Here is a 20,547-nt window from a genome sequence, read left to right on the forward strand (position 1 = left end):
CAACACCCCCCACCCCCAAAAAAAATTTAAGTTTGTTTTTAAAAAATATTTTCAATTTCAAAAATTATTTTCTACTCTAGTAAAAATAAAAGATATTTCTCAAAAACATTTTTCATTCATAAATCAAACACTAAAAATCTTTTCCGAAAAATATTTTTTACTCACCAACCAAACATGAAAAAAAAAGTCAAAATCAACTTGTTTTCTAGGAAAACATTTTCCTTCGTACCAAACACACCCTAAAGCACACTCTTGACGGGTATCAAAATAACTTATGATACTTTAATCTATCATAATTTTTTTATTTAATATTAGTCTAGATATGTTTTAACAAGAAAATATGGTGATTCATTAGGATTTTTCGATCAATTTTTAATAACTAATCATATTTCGATTTATTTATTTTTTAGCATTTTGGCTGAAAGTCTTGAGATCTATCACAAATTCTAGCGATCCATCAAGATATGCGGCAAAAACTTGTGATCACCATAATATGTTCTAAAAATTAATCAAGACATTTTTATTTAAAATTAATTCAAATCAACTCAAAATGATTTCAAATTTGATATACAAGGTTCTAAAGCAGATCCATCATTTTCAATAGTGAAATTCAACATAAATCTTCAAAAATTAATAGACCTACATTGTCTTCACTTGCCTTTTTTATATATAAAAAAAAGATTAAAAAGAAGAAAAAGATTCAAACTCAACAAGGCCCCAAATGGTGTTTTCAAATCAAAACAATCCAAATTATTGAAGATAGACAATATAAGCTCAGCGAAATATTAGTCATTTAATTTTAATAAAAAATAATCAATGAAAATTGAGAAAATGTGGAAAAAGGTAAACAAAAGAAGAAGGCGGAGAGGAAAATTTCCTATAACGTTTTTGCATAAACCAACAAAGTTAACAAATCAAGAAAACTCAAGCCATAGTTTAAACACGAAGCTTGCGTTTTCTCTTTTATAATTCTTCAAAACACCGTTAGATGACTTATTATTATTTTTTTAATCAAAGATGGGTTATAAGGCCCTATTATTGAAAAACCGTTAGATGACTTCAAGATCTTGTTTTGATCGATATTTCTAAAATCTATGAAAAGAAAATTAAAGTATCAAAACACTGAAAATACTGTCTAGTTTTGCCCGGGTAAACATCATACATTAATTTGGATGATTAAATTATGATTGTGTCTTTACATATATTAGAGTATAATAAAATAATATAACAATGAGGACATGGAAAATGAAACTTATAGTCTAGTGATCATAATAATTACATCACATGATCAGGAGCGTTTCTTTTTAGGTGTGATAGTTTCCGTTTGAGAGTTAAACGATATAAATTTTGACTAATATTTTAAAATATATTTTTTCATCATAGTTTTCGTTTGAAAGTTAAACGATATAAATTTTGACTAATTTTTAAAATATATTTTTTCATCATATTGATATAAAGAAAGTTGTAATTTTATAGTACTTTCCATATTATTTTTTGAATATCTAAAATTTTATTTGAAAATATCGAATCAATTTAATCTAATTTAATTTTGAAAATTAGTCAAATTGACTCTCGAAAAACACAACATGACAATTAAAAAGGAATCGACTGATCGAGTGTGCCTTCTTCTGTCAAAGTGATCTATCTACTACTAGTACGTAGTTATACATGAAAAAAGACATCGAAATATACATGTATTTTAGTGGGCTCCTCTCAAATGGATCAGGAGGGAGGTCCATTTCAAAACAACGAAACTGGGTCCCTTTTAAAGGTTCACTTCTGGTCAATGGCGGAGGCAGGAATTCTATCAAGGGGGTTCAAATAAAACATAGGCGAAATCCTGAACCCCATAAACCATTGAGCTACTCCTTTGACATATGCTCAGGGGGTTCAATTTTAAATATATACACGTACACAAAAAAATTGATCTTATATATATAGTGTAATTTTTTTTCCGAGGGGGGTCGGATGACCCCCCTGGACACACTCTACATCCGCCACTGCTTCTGGTGAGTACTGTGGCGGGTCATTTGCATTTTTGTCTACATTTTATGCCGGTCTTTAATTTTTTGGCGGGCATACACATATTTATGTTTTCATATTATAATATTCATAAGTTATGCCCCGCGCCCTAAACTAACTTATGTTCTATAGGCATAAGTTTGTTTACTGAAGATAAAAATTAAAAGATAAAAATAAAGAATTTCTTTTGTTCTTAGCTATAGTACTAAATTTGATCTTTTTCTTTATTAATACTTATCTGTTTGTGTTGGGAAATTATGTGATTGCTGTAAGATAATGTATATGTATTTGAAATGGGATGTTTGAACTACCGAACAAACGAAATAAAGAGTAAATATCAGCATCAAATAACAAACAATGATTTTCATACATATCTTCTAGTGAAGTGAACGCGAAGAAATGAATTCCCTCCCACCTAGCTCCAATAAGCTCTTTCCTAAATGATTTTAATGACATACTACTTTATTAGGTAATCCTACAATTATCCTTAGCAAATAATATTATATAATCTCTCTCTACCTTGGTGGTTCTCATATATGTATAAGTCCAAATTGGCGACAACACATTAACTTCATTAATACAGTTGAGTTGGAGTACTTTTAATTTTAGTATCCTTTTGATCATTATTGTTACATTGTGATAATTGGGAAATGGAAAGAGAAGAAGGCGTGGTGGTGCGGGGACGTGTGGAGATTGATATGCGGCAGCCTTTTCGGTCCGTAAAGGAAGCAGTTATGTTGTTTGGGGAAAAGGTTTTGGCTGGAGAAATTCATGCTAAGCAACTTCAACAGGTTTTTTTTTTTTTTTTTCCTTCTTTAATTTCGTGTTATATATATATGGACTTATTACTATGTGATGCATTTCCTAGTTTTTTTGGTTAGAGTCTGAGACTATGCATCGACAACAAAACTTAATATTTTCACAATCAGCTATTTACAAATATGAGTTTTTTTTTTTTTTAATATATATACTATTAGGTCACTCAAAAAGATATCTACGGACAATCATCGATTTGTAATATTAAAAATAACAAGTGAAGGTAACTTGATGGTGTAGAAATTTATTAGGATGCTTAACGTCATGTGCAGAGCAAGGCAAGTAGTACCGGTGGACAAAACCAATTTAAGTTTGGAACAGCGCGAGTTGAGCTTGAAGAGACAAAGCAAAGCCTCCAGAAAGCTAAAGAAGAAGGAGATTTCATGGCGCGTTGCCTTCAATCTCTTAGAGAAGAGCTGGAACAAACTAGAAGAGAGATACAACAGTTGAAGAGTACAAAAGACGTAGTACCCGAGAAGAAAGTACCGTTAACGGATTTTGATGATGATGAGATTCATGAAGAGCTAAAATTCATTGAGCAACCAGTTGAAGTTAAAACACAAACCGGAGAGGAGGAGGAGGAGGAGGAGATCGAGTTCGAAAAGAAGAGGTCTGTCAAGTTTGCTAGTCCTCCATTGCTTACTAAGATCATTGCTGTCAACAAGGAAGAATATCATGTTAAGAAGAAAGAAACAGGTGAGAAAAGCCCTTCACACCTCAAGAAGAAATTGAAGAGGAACCTTTAATCCCTTTAATTGGTGCATTGTTCTCCAACAAGAAGGGAAATCAGGAAAAATAAATTCCTTCAACATGAGATGCAAATAATAGGAAACTAGCGAAAATATTTATTGTGTGCCTCATACAACTGATTACCTCACAATTTAATGGACCCAAAGATTTTAAATTCAAATGGATAAGAATTGAGTCCACTATATTGCGAATAAAAAAAATCCTCACACAATTACTTATAACCTCAGTTGTATAAGGCACATGATAATTTTTTTTTGAAACTAGCGTATATAAATACTCTACCTGTACAAGCTTCTGGCCTTGTTTTGAATAAGGAAAATGGTAGAGGTCTCAAAATGATTTGTACCATGTAAGTTGTTAGCTACTCAATGTATTCCCTCTTACGTACTAATAGTCATTTTTATTTTGATAAATTCTTTCACCGTGTTGATTAGTTTCTATTAAGCACAAAAAATTATATCTTTATTCTCTCAATTCCACAATACTTGTTACGTTTTCTCTTTTCATAAAGGTCAAATTATATTAATTTTTTTACCAATATTTTAAAATAAATATTACTATATTAATAGGGAAAAATGATGATTTACCATATGTTTTATATTGTTTTTGAATATGTAAATTTTAATTTTAAACATTATAGTAATCTAATCCAATTTAGTTTAAAAATTAGTTAAATTAATTTTCAAAATATATATTACTATATTTTGGGACGAATGGAGTGTATATATTGCGGGTACAATTTTGTTCCTCCCTTAATTCTGCTCTTCTTAGATTTATCCATGATTCGAGAGTAACTAATTCAAATAACCAATCAACTGAGGTCTGAGCTACAAAGTTAATCACTTGGAGAGGGGGGGGNTAGAAGTTAGAACATAGCAAAATAAAGGACTTTGTGTTTTTTGGGCTGTCAATCCAAGAAGCCCATAAAGTGCTCTTGAATGGGTCAAGCCTAATACACCATCGTCCATCAGCAACTAATTCATCCTTGTTTTGCACCCAAACGAGGTTGAGGCTGAACCAAGCCCAACCGACCTAACTCGTGGTTGCTTTTGTTATGATCGATTTCTTAACTTAGATAACAGTCTATAAGCCGCCCATAAAAAATGATAGTCGAAAATGTGTATATATTTTTGAATATAAATGTAGAATATGCATAAAACATAATTTTCTATATAATTTTTTTGAAACTATAGTTGACTAGCAATTGTAATTGTTTTTGGCTGACCGACTATATATATATATATATTACTTGCTGAATAATACATAGGGTGTTATAATCCTATTTCACCCTATGACACGTTTGTTGCTTTTATGCTATTAATAGACAATTCATAAATTTGTGTTAGCCATCTCGTGGTAGTTGAGAATTGAGATGTACGTAGATTGCAAAGTCTGAACATATCCGTGTTTGATTTCTTGGCATTGTGATTGTGCTAGACCTAGACAGTCGTGTGTATATATTTGGGAACACTGGATTTGAGTGCATGCAATTGATACATGATTAATATGTCTCCAAGATTTTATGTCATATCTTTGTTTGATCTTACAAAACACTGAACACTTCCTTGATTCAGATTTCAGAGAAACAATATAATTTTGTCATGTTCATGAATGTTTCAAAATGAAATGCTGCAACTTCTAAATGGACTGCAATTAATTATTAATTGTAGAAATCCGACAAAGAAAATCCAATTCATAAACAAATGAAGATTTTTCCTTCACTGGTGTGCAAATCTTGTGTAATCTTTAAATTCTCATTTTCCAAGAGCCAACCATTTTTCAAAGTAATCTAATCCTTAAAATCTGTTTTTTTTTGTCACCATATCTTGGTAGTATGTAAGAGAATGGGGGAAGAACATTAAATGTGGTTTAGTGATGGGATGAGACAAAAGCAAAGAGAATAGGGTTATATGGTCGGTAATTGAATATGGACGTAATGGTAAAGGCACGGATATTTTTTTTTTCATTTTTTCTCATCTAGTGTTCAATACTCATATTAGAGCTTGATTGATCCAGGTGTAGGACCTCATTCAGAAGGAAGTACTCTTTACTAAGGAATTTTCTATATTCAGTGCTCGAATTCGAAATCTTTGATTAAGAAAAAAATAACTTCATCCACTGTACCACATTCTTTGATCATAAGACACGAATATTTATTTACGTTTATAAGGAAAAAAAGACTGCCCTACTATTCTCCTTTCATACTAAGCTCACATGTATGCATGTGAAACTCTTCCAGACAAGACAAGGATTTTATTAACTCCCATTCTTTGTCTCAGTTTTTTTAAAAAACTATGGAACAATTTGAAAATTGTTTAATTAGTGAGTGAGGGGACCATTCGTTTAATTAGTTGTCATTTTTCGTTACACAATTAAACTTTGAAGTTGCTGGATTTCTGGAGTACGTTGCCTCTGGCTTTGAGTGTTGACTTCAATTCAATATGATTCGCAGCATTTCCAGCAAGATTTTCGGCCTTAATAGTACCCCTTCCATTTATTTTTCATTACCAGAATTTTTTTCACAAATAGTATAAATTATTATTTTATTTTTTTTGTAAGAATATCTATATGAGTAATAAAAACAATTTATTAGAACCCATCAACAAAGTCAACATTAAACATGAGTTGATCATGACCTTAAAACCATATAACCTATAGCTTTTATTATATGAACATTTTTTTTTCATCAGATGTCCAATATTCACCTAGGGGCTATAAATAATATTATTATCACTTGTAATGTTTTGATTAGTGTTAGAAAGTAATTGAATACTTTCTCCGTCCATATCTACTTGTTCATGTTTGACAATTGACACACTATTTAAGAAACAATAAATAAAATGATAATTTTTATTTTATCATCACCCCTAATTGTGTATAAGTTATCTCACTAATTGAGAAATGAATTGAAATTGAGAATAGTACTTAACAATAAAGGTAAATTAATTATAAAATAGTAAATAATCTCTTGATTTTTTAAATGGAGTAAATATAAATATTATTAATTTTTGATGTAATCAACAAATATAAATGAACGAAGTTCTAAACAATGTCTACTTTATGTGACAATAAATACATAGAGGTATGGAAATCAAAATTTATATTTAAGCTTTTTTTCCAAAAATAATTCGTCGGTCTATCACACCACGTAATGCTTCCTTAATTATCATGCGTAATTTTTCTTCATCTTGGTCCCTAATTTTGTGCCACCGTGAGATTGAAGAAAAAACTTTAAGATTATTGCCTTTGCATTATTAAAAGTTTGAGCAGTTATTACACTTGATGACTGCGCCTTAATGATTATGCAACTTTGTCGCTAAGCAAAGTGCAAATTGGACAAATAAGGTACCACTAATTTTTCTGCTAATTAATTGAACAATCATGTTAGTATTGGTAAAGCAATTTAAAAAAATAAAAAAAAATGGAAAGAGAACAATCATGTTAACCACAATTTCATATTCACACCATCTTTTTAAACTAACCAGTCATTGTTTCCTTTATAATAATGCGACACTTGCCCATTAGCCAAAAATTTCAAAATTTGCCTTAATAATATTTACAATAATTTAAAGACACAAACAAAAAAATTTCTTTTGTTTTGATCCTTTAATTATTGATAAATTTTAATTATATTTATCATATTATTTGACTAAACAGTTTAATTTTTAATTAATCAATACATGCATTTTCGATCCATTTTCTTGCTAATACTCACAAATTTACCATACTTATCAATTCTTCCCACATTTAATAATGAATGAGATATGTTAAACGTATATTGTTACAATAATATGGTTTTAAAAATATTCAAATATAACACAAATGGACTAAATATATAATTTGTTAAATATTAGAAGGACTAAATCAAATTTTATTAATAACATAGGGATCAAAACTGTTATTGTCCCCTTTTTTTAATCTTTAATTTAAGCAGCTCCAACTTTAACAACAGCCCATTCTCTACGTACTATATATTAAACAGCATGTGCTTGGAACATTGCTAATAGATTCCTACACATATACACATCCAAAAAGCATCTATCATTATTCATTTCAATGGAGAAATCAAAAGGAAGAAAAAGAAGAATGAAGAATCCATTTTGCATGCCGAAAGTCAGAGGCAATAACTGCAGCCGGAAAAGTAACCGGTTATCGCCGATGACGTTGCTGGATCGATTCCGGGAAGCCGTTTTCCGGTTGATCATGTTATCTGCTATGTCGAAGTCTACACAACAGCAAGAACAACGATCTAATTCATCGCCGATTTCTCATCGGTCTTATTATTCCCATGAACATCATCACAGTGAAGCTGTTGCGGACTGTATAGAGTTCATTAAAAAGTCCACCATCACTGATGACGGTGACTCCTCGGAGGTTGTATTTTCAGTCATGTGAATTTTTTTATATTTGTGCATCATTAGAATTTTTTCTCCTTCTGCGGTGTTTTTTTTCCGGGAAAAACAGCGGAGTAGGAAAAATAGGGGAGGCGATTAAAAGGTGGGAAATCAGAGTCCATAATATTATGATTCCACAAATCGTTTTCTTTTTCCTTTTTATGTTTTAAACATTTTTTTTTTTGGTTTGTATTTGAAAGTTTGGAGGCTTGATTTGACACATAGATATTGTAAATTGTTGTGTAATGGAAAGCTACAGAGTGAAATATTTAGGATCTATTCTACTCTGTCAATATTTTTTTATTTTTTTTTGTCAAGTATTGTAGTTGTGCATATTAATTTTCAGTAAGGTGATTTGAGAAGTACAAGAGGTATCCCAATTCCAATTTTACATGTAAGATGTAATGGAAGATTTTTTTTGGTTCAAGACAATCAAAATAGCGTGAAGATTTAGAATCATTGATTTCTCAAAGTAAGCATGGAGCATTAACAGCCCTTCAAATGTTCAAAATTTAATCACATTTTAGTCTCTTTTAAGATTTTATCACAAACGGTAAAAGTCATAAGTTCACATGTTTCCTACTCCTAAACAAAAATAGAAATAAATAGGCTTAAGTCAAACCTTAAAGTTGTCCGCAAAATTCACTTAGACACCTTAACATGTCCCTTTTCCTATTAGACACTCAAACCTTAAAAAGTAAATACTTATCAAACATTTTTCTAAGACCTGATCAAAAGAGGAAGTGTGTGTAATACACTTGCAACTGATGTGACAAAATAACAAATCAAATAAAGACATGTGACATTTAAATTTAAATAATTGTATAAATGAATTTTGAAAATAAAAAAAATCTAAAACTAAAAAGAAAAGAATTTCAACTAAAAAAAAAAGAAAAATTCCCACCCTGCACCCGACACCACCTCAAACTTTTCCTTTTCTTCTCTCACTAAAATCACCTATTGTTCACCATTGTTATTTTCTAAATCGAGATTTTAACATAACTAAGTATGAATTTATTTTCTTCTTTTTTCTCTTAATGTTTTCTTTTTTGTTCCTATTTCAAAATTAATAGTATTTTTTTTTCTTAAAAAAAATAAAATTTGTCATTATCTTTTTGTTTTGATTTCAAATTTACTTTATGTTTCTGTTTCGTTATGAAGAAAGAAGGGGTGTGGATCGAAGGCAGTGTGTGTGGCCTTCATATTTTTCGGAATGGTGATCTCCATTTTTTCCAATAAAAAAACTCAGATTATATTTTTCATTTTTTCTAACAAAGGAAATGAGGGTAGTTGACTCCATTTTTTATTAAATTTAAGCATAAGCTTAGAAGAAGAAAATTTATAAAAAAAATGTAAGGTGGTAGATTTTGTTGCTATGAAGAATTGGTGGCAGCAAGTCTGCAATTTTGAAAGAGAAAGAAGAAAGAAAGATTGTTATTTTTTAAAAATAAAATAATGAGAAACAAAAAAGAAAAAACTAAAAAGGTGTTGATTAAATGGTTCACGCGCCTAACAAGGTGTGAGTTACATTTTTTGTGCCACGTGTGCACAAAGTGTCTAAATGGTTCAAATTCATAATAGTCAAGGTGTTCAATAGATATAATCCCCAGTTAAGGTGCTTAAGTGAATTATGCGAACAACTTTAAAGAATTATCGATGACTTAAGCCAAATAAATATAAAAAATCATGTGAACTTGTTTATATTATCATCTACAAATTTCAAAGCTCACAATAGTTCCTAATTGTATTGCTAAATTCGCATTAAAAGTTAAAATAAAAGTTTAATCCCTAGTTGGGTCAGTAGAATTTGAGATCAAATGGTCCTAACTTGCGAGGTAGGCGTTTGATCATGCATTTAGGAGTTTGGACTTAAAATTTGAAGTTTTAAATTTGAAACCTGTATTTCAAATCTCAAACTCATTTCAAAGTTTAGAAGTTTAATTGCAAATTTGTAATTTCAATTTTTTAAAACAACTTAAAATTTGACCCATAAAATATAAAACAAAAACAATTTAAATTGTTATAAAAGAACTAATGCTCTTTGTGAAAAGGGTGTGTATAATTATATTAAAAAAAAATTAGTTAGTAGGATTGTTGATTTGTTAAATTATTAAATTTATGTGTATTTAAAAATATGTAATAAGTGGACGCTATAACATGTTGTATGTGTGATGATAACAAGGAGATTTCCAGCGGTACCTATTTATTGAATGGAGGTGGACAATAATAGTGCAGGAAGAGCTAGAAAGATGGTCAAGATGCAGAGTACAAAAGAAACATTTGTTTAAGTTGGATAACAGAGTAACATTAGAGACAATTCAGAAAAGAGTTAACAACAATAATTTTAGGGGCAAGAATCTACCACACATGAAAGGCAAGGAATTGGAAACACGTAAAGGAAGTAAATGTAACTACAAAGGTTGCAACAGGGAGTAAATGTAACTACAAAGGTAGTTGTTGCACGGATAAAGAAGCAAATCATTGAAAAAATAGAGTGAGTAAAAGGTTTTAGAAAATCTAGGAAGTGCAGTCGTTTACTTAGAAAATTTGTAACTAGCTTGTTGTTTTTTCTTGCTGGTTTTGAAGCTCGGAATGACTAACATTTAGGTTATGATTCCTTGGAGTGCTCTTTACGTGTAAACATTGGTTGTCTATAGTAATTTTTCATGGTTTATAATTTTTTTAAAAATAAAATGTAATAACAAATATTTATTTATTTATAAAATATATAAATATATGATTTATTTAAGATGTAATGTAATGCAAAATTTTAGTAGAATATACATAGCTTTCACAAGAGGAAATGACACATATATACAACTGATAGTTATAATTAGCAATAAATAGCCCAACAATAATTAGCATTTAATAGATAAATAAAAAATAATTACAAAATGGCCCAAATTAATAAATGACATTTTAATAATTTTTTTTTTGTTTTCCTCGTATAACCAATCATCACTAAACAACAAAAATAATGGAAACATCAAAAATTATATATACAATACGTAACCACCTAAAAACGTAAATTATGTATTTTCATATGTTTTTTTATTCGTTACTTGAAAAAAAAAATTCCAATTGTATACTTGATGATTGTATATAGGTAAAAGAATGGTGTATTCATTCACTTAGTATATTAGTATACAATTATAGCTATGTTATCCCTTCCAGTGTATACATATTAAAAAATCAGTGCATACATATTAAAAAATCAAACACTTCATGTATGCATTGCATTCATGTATACATATTCGTGTATTCATTCCCTCAAAATTTGTATACATTTCAGATTCTTTATTCAGTGTGTAAATGAGGATTGCACATTAAATTTAAAATGCTCAATAGCAAACACACAAGTTGAATCGGATAACGAGAAGAACTTACATGGCTAAAATTTAGAGTTGTGGATGGAGAATCCACAAAATTAGAATGAGAATTTTTTTTTTATGAATAATCCTAGGGATAACTTTCTTAAACATGACAATTGATACCTACAATCAATTATTGTTATGTAAGTTTTTGCCTAAATTAGATATACCTTAAATTTCAAAAATTAAAACTCCCAAAAAATTGAACGACAATACAAGAGGGGGATCAAACATAGGCTAACAGTTAGAGAAATTGACGAGTAGACATCAACAAACCATAAAAAATTTAAAAGCGGAAGAGAAAAAATAGACACTATGAACGAATATTTTTATAGAACTCAAATATGTAAAACTAATAAACAAAAAGTAAATCATCTTTTATTCAAAGTAATGAAGAAGAAGAAGAAAGAATTAATAAAAAAAAAACACAATTCAAAAGAATTGTGTGTGTATGGAAAAGAAGATAAAAAATAGGAAGAAAAAAACCACTTTCCAATAAAAAAGGACACCATGCTGCCACCTTCTAAAATTATTTAATTTAATTAAAAATGAACTTCCCAATATGTGGGCTACTAATTGAAAAATTTAATTTTCAAAAACGTTTTTTTGATTAAAAAATAAAAAAACCTATATGCTGCCAATTAGTAAAATGGGATGTCATGTTGTGCCATTTTTTCCTTTCACAAATAGTGAAATTTTCGTATTCAAGAGAAAAAAGGCAGGGCCCTTAGACTAAGCCCAATTCTAACGGGTCCGGAATTATCCTAGTCCTAGAGAAAACGCGACATCTCCCCACTCGAGTTCTCAGTTGTAAACTTCCGTCGTCGGTGATATACAATACAAAAAGAATCTGCAACTCGCTTGTTATCGAAGAGCACCATGGCAGGTACAGTAGAAATTATGAAGTAAATTGAATTATCTTTGTGTTACTTGATTATTTTCTGTTGCTTTTTGACGATGTCAGTTTTTCTCAGGTGGACCAACTGACAGAGAAGACAAGGTCTCACTAGAGACCACTGAAGAAATCCTACAGAGCATGGAAGTCGGCATGACATTTCGCGACTATGTAAGTTTGGGAATTTGGATAACTCTTTCGTTTAAGTATTCATAAGCTACAGGAAACCGAATTTTAAAAGCCGAAAAATTGTCCTCGTTTTTTGTCCCTTCTTTAGTAGTATTGTTCACATTGGCGCTGTTGATTACTTCAAGGGCAATATTAGGTTCAGAAGGAACAATGGTGGAATTGATTGCAGTATGTGTTATCTGACTGCCAAATCCAATAGGACAACCCTAGCAGAAGTGCTGCTTGACCTTTAAATGGGGAAAATCTTGTTTTTCTAAGCTAAATTTTAGCTTTTATTGGTTTAATACAGTTGCCTCATCATCATTTATGATTTTGATGATAGCTAATACTTAAGAGCAATATAAACCTTCTTCTAATTTAAAGTTTTGCATTTGTGGCTGTTAAAGTAGTCGGAGAAGTGAAACAAACACTTCTATTACTCGTTCCATTTCATGAAAAGAGGAATATACATAGGTATGCATAATGGATGCACAAATGGTTACTTCTATTTGACAAGAGTACTAAGACCCTTTCAATTATTATATTGAGGGTCGTTTTGTTCATGCAACGATGATAATATAGTAGTAAATTAGAGTTGTGTTAGTAATACAGAGTTCTATACATAAAAACAATCATTGTACTGGTAATATATAATTATATACGAGTGGTTATTTTTTCCTTGTACAACAAATAGAATGAGCTCTAAAAGAACATTGTAGTCATATGATCTTTTTTTTTTGAAACGTAACAATATGATCATTATCTGTTAATTAATGTATATTCTTGTCAATACCTTGTGTCTAGAAAGGTTGACTAACGGTATTATGGACCAACTATCAAGAGCTATGGTGTGATCCTTGCTAAAACAGCTGCTTTTCTTCTTCACTAAAGTGTGTAGGCTGTGTAAGCATTTAATATTGACATAGATCTTGTCTACATGCAGAGTGGTAGAATCAGTTCAATGGATTTCCATAAGACATCAAATTTTCTGGTGACAGCCAGTGATGATGAGTCCATACGTCTATATGATGTTGCAAATGCAACGTAAGCATCTTTACCTTTACTTTATTGGCAGTATATTTAATTAAACATTCATACTTTTTTTGTTGTTGTTTCTTGGTACTTTTGGCAGGCAGTGCTACAGTTCTGTTAGCCTCTGTATAAGTGATAAATTAGAAAAGTTAAAACTTTGTTCTTTCAAGAGCTCTACTTACAATATATAAGAATATTCTTTCCCTGCCCAAATAGAGCAATATTTAATAAAATGGCGTATTGGTTGTCAAAAAATGACGTGCTGCTCATTTATGTCATCTATGTTAATAAAGGTCCATTGGAAGAAGATTCAACGGTGCAATAATGTGCCGAAGTACTCAAAAAGTCTCTCAAGCAAGTTGGCTTTCTCAAAACCACACTTTGCCCTGTAATCATCTCCTGACTATCAGTGTCCTACTTTAGATGAGCATTTGTTGAGAAGCGCGAAATAATTAAAAACAGAAGCTTGAGATCTTCTGCTGAGGTGGGTTTGAGGGCTAGCTCACTTGGTGAGCTCCCTGCCTTCCGTTGAGGTTTCCAAACCCCATCTCTAGCATAGCATCCCGTCTCCCCTCCTCCCTCTCCCTGATGTAATCAAATTAAAAAGGAAAGGCACATATGGAAAAAAAAGATCATCTGCTGTATATCTGTTCCTTTCCAATCAAGCCTTACAAAGTGAATTTTAAACCCAAAATTAGAAATCCTCAAAAGAATTTTGTTATTGGACTCAAATATGAGCTAAGATCCTTATGGCCTTCTCATTCATCATGTTCGGCCTCATAAAATAACTTTACATTTTATCATTATTAACAGGGTGGCTTCTCATAGAAACATCTTTCTTATCAGAAAGAGCTTCTAGTAGAAAAACTTGGGAAAACTGCTCTTCTTCGGTCTCTTCTCCTTCCGTGTTTTTTTTTTCATTTTTGTTGGATATTTCTTCTTTTCATTAAATGTTATCTTGTTGCCTTCTTCTCAATGTTGTTGGAGATGCTATGTAATATATTCATCACTGCAGGTGTTTGAAAACTATTAATAGCAAAAAGTACGGGGTCGATCTGGTTAGCTTCACTTCTCATCCAACAACTGTAATATACTCCTCCAAGAATGGTTGGGATGGTATGCACCTTATTTTAAGATGATAAATTCCGGTGTATAATCCTTGAAAAGCAGAACAAGTGAATTACTAATTTGTCTGATGGACTGTTTCAGAATCTCTACGACTTCTTTCATTGCATGACAACAAGTACTTGCGGTATTTCAAGGGTCATCGTGACAGGCACAGTTCTAAGCAGTATCAACTTTGTCCGACTTCCATTGAATATCAATCCTCAGTACTAAGTCTGTATTTGTCGTTTGCAGGGTCGTCTCTCTTAGCTTATGCTATAGAAAGGAGTATTTTATCTCTGGCTCACTTGATCGAACTGTTCTACTTTGGGATCAAAGAGCTGAGAAATGCCAGGTAAAGTCCTCATTGACATTATTTGTTCTTATCAAATGTTTTCTTCATTTATCTGATTAATTGATAAGTTTACTGGTCTTAGGGCCTTCTTCGAGTGCAAGGAAGACCGGCTACTGCTTATGATGAGCAAGGCCTTGTATTTGCTATTGCTTTTGGAGGATATATAAGGATGTTTGACGCACGCTATTTCGACAAGGTTTTGCATTTGATACATGAAAATGAATTACTTGTTTGGCATGCATAATATTTGTCAATTGCATCTTTAGCTTTCATTAATTTGTCGAAAGTTAACTCTTTGAAGGGACCTTTTGAAATTTTCTCTGTTGGTGGAGATGTATCTGATGCTAACAGCGTTAAGTTCAGTAACGATGGGAGACTTGTGCTTTTGACAACTAAGGATGGGCATATTCATGTGCTTGATTCTTCCCGTGGCACACATGTGAGTTGTTTCCATCCTTCAATTCCAAAAGCATTTGGATTTACTGTTGTGACTAAATAGGCTCTGCATTTACGCTGATATTTCCTGCAGTTATCAATGTATAATGTACAGCCCGTTTCAAGTAGTTCAACACTGGAGGCATCTTTCAGTCCAGAAGGAATGTTTGTTATATCAGGTAATGGTTTTGTCATGATATTCATGCTGGGTTCCCGTAATCTAACACTTCTCTGACTCGCCCTTTTTGAACTTCCTGAAATATTTGGTGTATCGCCCTTTTTGAACTTCTCAAGAAAGATTGCTTGAATTTGACTGGCTGCTTGGTTGATATCTGGAGATCTCCTATCATAAGAGTTAACATTGTGTGTTGCAGACCTTAAATAAATATATATAAGTGTCCTTTTTCCAATATTTTAAGCTTTTAGATGAGGTTTTCCCATAAACCAACATGGATGAGCAGAACGAGATTGCGTTCAAGTCTCATTGCCAATCATTAAGAAATTCTTCCCGAGTGTTTGACTAAAGAAAAAGAATGACGTGTAGCATGCCTAAAATATATATAAATAGAAGTATCCTCTCTAACAGTTTTAGTATTTTAATGAGATGGACACATAATTCACTATTGCTCATGCAAGCTGGATAGTATTAGGAGTGATTTCTTCAACAGAGGCAGCAAGTAGTACACACAGGATTTAGTGAGAGAAAATCAGTCAAATGGTTGTCTTGTCCTCCGTAGATCCCAAGAATACTGTATGTAGGCCTCAAATGCAGTAGTGGTAAGTGTAACTCTGTAGTGATTGAAGATGCTAAAAGCACGTTTGGTAGACCTAAATCACATGTAAGGTAGTTGTCTCAAAAGACCTAAAATCTCCGGGCACCAATGCAAACTTAGCTAAGATAAGAATATAATAAAAGCAAAGGATCCAGATAGGCGATAAGTTGGGATTAAACTCACTATTTCTGTAGGGGAATGTGTGAGGTTTAAAGAACCCTTAATTTGCATTCAAAGACAAAATATTTAGGATTAAAATAAATGGACATGAGTAAAGCGGATTCAATTGTAGCATACACCAACAGATTTACGATTGAGTCTTGGTTGATTGATTGACAAAACTATGAATGCTAATATGCTATTGACTTGCATGTCATGAGTTCTTACTGGCAGAATATATGCATTTGCTTAAAAATTCCTTTCCTTTTACTGCATTTAATTAAGATCGTCTTTATCTTGTATCTTTCAGACTTGGTTTGTTCATTAGTGAGTCTCTTCACCAGTACATTTATAGAAACTTAGAAAGTACCCCTAATGGAAGTGGTGCACTAAAAAAACGAAAATTTTGTGCTCAGTAGTTAGTGGTGAGATGATCTTAAGCGTCACCTGGGAAAGTAGTTAAATATTTCTAGAAGAACTTCATTCAGCTTAAGAGAGAGGAGGAGAAAAAGAGAAACTTATTCATTTATTGCTTTAGTTAGCAACTTGTCATTTAATTGGGAAAGCAAGAATCACTTGAGTTATTAGAACTCATGAACTAGTGAAGCTGCATAATCAGAAACCAATGAGTTAGGGCGGAATTCAAATGCCAAAGGGTGTATGGATATCAGTTTCTTTTGTCCTATAAATGCTTTGGATGCATAAGTTCAGTTTGTCTATAGCCAATTAGGGTCATTTTGTTCTTCTTAACTCTATCCTCAGATGCATATCCTAATGAAATGAGGTCATATTAGAGTTTTATAGTTATAGAATTGTTATTTACCAAGCAAATTTATTTATTTATGCCATTCTCCTCCCAAAAGAGAGAAGGTAAAATTTATAACATGTTACTTTGAATCACCTTGCAGGATCAGGTGATGGTAGTGTTTATGCTTGGAGTGTCCGGAGCGGTAAAGAAGTATGAACAGAACCCTATGTCTGCTACTATCAAATTTTTGCATGTAATGGAGGTGTTCTCTTGCAGGAAACTATAGTTGTAAATAAGAAAAGGAATCTTCCCAGAAGGAATATAATGCTTTATGGATCAGTTTTTTTCTTTTTGCTAGTTATAGGGATCAGTCAAGTACTGTCTCCTTTCCTCACCCCCTCACTTCTCTATTCTGCTCTTGCATGTGTGTTAACGCCTTACTATCTGGAAGTTCACTTCTCTTGGTATCATGCCACACTTGTGAAAATGGGATGGCAAAAATGTTGTTAGAATTAATTTTATAGCTAAACACTTGTTTATTATTAGTGATAAATAGCTTTAGAGAGCAAAAAAATGTTGTGAAATAAGTGGAGATTCATAGCTAGTTGTGTAAGGGAAAATGTATCACTTAAAGGTAGAATTGAAAAAAAAAGAAGAAGATTTCAAGCAGCTGCTTCCATGCAGAAGCGGTGAAGCTTCTTTGCTTAGAAGAGATCTTTGTATATTGTTTAATTTTGCTTGTATTGACTCATCTTATTCTTCTATTTGCATCTCTTAGGTAGCCAGTTGGATGAGTACAGATACTGAACCACCTATGATCAAGTGGGCTCCAGGAAGCTTAATGTTTGTGACCGGTTCTTCTGAGCTTTCATTTTGGATCCCGGACTTGTCAAAATTAGCAGCTTATGTGGGAAGAAAATAGAGGAATTTCATACTGTTGTCCATGTGTTGGGAAGTGATAGAACAAGGCCACCAAAACCTATTGGATTGTTCCTCCTGAGCATTGTGTGCATGATGTTAAGATTTCACAGATCATAGTGTATGCTCCTCAGAGTGCTTTCTGAAGTTGAACACTGGATGATCAGGTACTGAAATTTTCTTTATGTAGAGCCTAAAATTTCTTTTCTATGTCTAACTTTCCACTGGTTAGTTGTTGCATGTTATCAATTTGTTTTATGTTGAGACACTGCTGTGTACTGATGCGACTGGTTCTTACTGCTTAAAGACATTGTTGTCTGATAATACAATCCTCTATTTTGGTTACAGTGTGTGGAATTGACAGGTTTTTGCTCCAATTGTGTTTATAACATTTGGTGGTGGTTTAAATATATGCTAAATGCTTTTGACCATAACCATACCTCCAAAATATGAACTTACATGCTTGACAAGAAATTGTTCAGTGCTACATTGGCGACAATTATGGATTACACCTCTGCTCTAAGTATTTGTTATAACTTTATCATTATGGTGATATATTTTTGTCAGGACACCCCCCTTCAGTGCTACATTGGCGACAATTATGGATTACACCTCTGCTCTAAGTATTTGTGATAACTTCATCATTATGGTGATGTATTTTTGTCAGGATTCAGGACACCCCCTCTCTCTCTCTCCCACTCCCTTTCTCTCTTTTTCTGACCCCGTCTTCCTTTGAAACATGCTATAGCAGCCTATGCGGATTTTTTGATGTCCATAGTCATCGAATGAAATGGTTGTATGATACTGGAGAAAGAAAATGAAAGCTGTTAAGAACACCTGCCTCAATTGAGTAGCCTGACAGAGGTAAATGGTAAAGTGTTTAGGTGTTTCAGAACAGTTCTTGAGTTTGAGCGCTGATCATGTTAACTTTATCTGGTTGAAGGGGAGTCTAGATTCCGTAGAAGGTAGGACAGCTTTTGGTTAGTTTATTCTTAAGCACTTAGCTTTAATATGTCTATGTGCTAGGGCCTAGTGATCTATGAAATGTGAGAAGGGCCATAAGGTCTAGGGTTCAAATCCCAGCGGAGGCAACAACACTAGATGCTTTATTCACATATGCCAAAGTCTTGGTGGGCAGGCACTGTGTTAGTGGGAGGTAGTAGGTACCTGGTGAAATAGTCGAGGTGTCCACTAACAAACTCGGACACCACCGTCATCCAAGTTTTTTTTTCTCTATATTAGTTCAGCAACTGGAAAGATACCATGTGTGTAGAACATTAACAAGCACTGCAGTAGTTCAAAGGTCAGAGAGCTAACCACTCCATTTTCTTCCTTTCTTTCTGCTTGTGAATGCTGCGTAATGTCCTGGTTCTATCGTAGTACCATAATGACAATAGTTTGGTGAAAGCTCATCCTAATCTCTGTCTCCAAGGCAAGTTCGTGGAAGATAAATATACCTCCTTTTTTGCTGAATGATGCGATTTAGAGACTAGTAGTCCCCTTATGGATGCTGCATAGTGTCTTGGTTCTGTAGTTAGTATAAATATGAAAAGCTTGTTGAAAAATATAGACTAGTTGATATCATTGATTTCTGCATTTTACTGATGTTCTGTCTAACATTTGCAGTGTTGGCTACACCAAAAATCAGTAGTTGGGAGGTCGAAGGATTGGTCTAAGCTGAGAACTGTGGTGGTATAATTCTATTATTGAATTGATTTGTCATGAAACTTTATTTGATTGTTTGAAGACCACATTGTGTTTTGTCACAAATGGAACTTCCAACACTTAGGCTCTCATATGATTAATGAGATTGGACTTTCGGGTGCTCTGCCTCCTAGTAAGTCTCGATTCATCCTACTGTTTCTGGAGATGCAGCATCTGCAGAGACAGTCGGATGCCGATGGCATTAGCTGACTATCCTCTTACATCCGAGAAAAAAAGTAAAAGAAAAGAGGAAATTGATATTATCAATATCAGGTATAGTGCGGTAGATAAATTAGATGGTATCTCCATATTTGCTCGTTGTAAATTACTTGATCTGACTCATTTATTTTCCTGATGTTCCATTCCTATACTGGGGTTGTACTGTTTCCCTGCTCTATTGTGAGATGCAATAGCTTTGTTCACTTACATTTTGGTTTGCTTCAATACAGGAGAATCTTATCAAAAGTTATTATAGTCTGTGATTCTTTTGTTTGGAATATTGTCCTGTTATGTAATGCTGATATCTTAGGATGTATGTATACTTTTTTGTTAGGTGAATTTCTTTGTTTGGAAAGTGACCGACCATGTTATTGAGTTTGAATTTTTTCAAGACGATTATTGATTGGTTTAGAGTAGGTAAGCGAGCGACCATGTTAGTTGAGTTTCTGTAGTTGATGAAGTATAGCAGGGGTGAAATAGAAACAATAAGTGAAATGTGGCCAAATTGTATGGTATGTATGTCCTCATAAAGGACATTACGTACAAGTAGATTAAAAAAATCATCCTGGATCCACAAGTAAATCTCCAAGTATCCATGAACTAGGAATAGAAGCATTGTCCATAATTTCGTCATTGGTGACATGCTGAGTATAAGTTAAAGTGGACAGTGCTCCAAAGGGAATG

At 32.5% G+C, this 20,547-nt stretch overlaps 2 protein-coding genes across 3 annotated transcripts; both read left to right on the top strand.

Moving 5' to 3' along the window:
* Positions 1 to 2,626: 2,626 nt before the first annotated feature.
* Positions 2,627 to 3,584, top strand: LOC125849031 (WEB family protein At2g17940-like). The gene is made up of 2 exons (XM_049529017.1): positions 2,627 to 2,813; positions 3,111 to 3,584. The coding sequence occupies exons 1-2, from the start codon at positions 2,673 to 2,675 to the stop codon at positions 3,582 to 3,584; spliced, it is 615 nt and encodes a 204-aa protein (XP_049384974.1). The 5' UTR covers positions 2,627 to 2,672.
* Positions 3,585 to 12,082: 8,498 nt separating this feature from the next.
* Positions 12,083 to 19,722, top strand: LOC125849170 (protein ANTHESIS POMOTING FACTOR 1). Of its 2 annotated transcripts, none has more exons than XM_049529195.1 (12): positions 12,083 to 12,239; positions 12,328 to 12,419; positions 13,360 to 13,460; positions 14,464 to 14,564; positions 14,658 to 14,739; positions 14,808 to 14,907; positions 14,990 to 15,103; positions 15,209 to 15,346; positions 15,437 to 15,521; positions 17,183 to 17,232; positions 17,801 to 18,107; positions 19,567 to 19,722. In XM_049529195.1, exons 1-11 carry the CDS (start codon positions 12,233 to 12,235, stop codon positions 17,942 to 17,944), a joined length of 1,014 nt encoding a protein of 337 aa, XP_049385152.1. In that variant the 5' UTR covers positions 12,083 to 12,232; the 3' UTR covers positions 17,945 to 18,107; positions 19,567 to 19,722. The 2 variants fall into 2 exon arrangements, with proteins under 2 accessions (XP_049385152.1, XP_049385153.1); XM_049529196.1 differs by having other exon boundaries at positions 14,658 to 14,724.
* Positions 19,723 to 20,547: the final 825 nt, after the last annotated feature.

This window comes from Solanum stenotomum, chromosome 12 (assembly GCF_019186545.1).
Source record: "Solanum stenotomum isolate F172 chromosome 12, ASM1918654v1, whole genome shotgun sequence".
Classification (NCBI taxonomy): domain Eukaryota; kingdom Viridiplantae; phylum Streptophyta; class Magnoliopsida; order Solanales; family Solanaceae; genus Solanum; species Solanum stenotomum.

What these genes read in the sequence shown, in the direction of transcription:
- LOC125849031 (XM_049529017.1), top strand. Translation starts at nt 2,673, where the DNA reads ATGGAAAGAGAAGAAGGCGTGGTGGTGCGGGGACGTGTGGAGATTGAT. An exon ending in ATGCTAAGCAACTTCAACAG is followed by an intron (nt 2,814 to 3,110) that starts GTTTTTTTTTTT and finishes CGTCATGTGCAG; the next exon opens with AGCAAGGCAAGTAGTACCGG.
- LOC125849170 (XM_049529195.1), top strand. An exon ending in GCATGACATTTCGCGACTAT is followed by an intron (nt 12,420 to 13,359) that starts GTAAGTTTGGGA and finishes GTCTACATGCAG; the next exon opens with AGTGGTAGAATCAGTTCAAT. An exon ending in AAAGAGCTGAGAAATGCCAG is followed by an intron (nt 14,908 to 14,989) that starts GTAAAGTCCTCA and finishes TACTGGTCTTAG; the next exon opens with GGCCTTCTTCGAGTGCAAGG.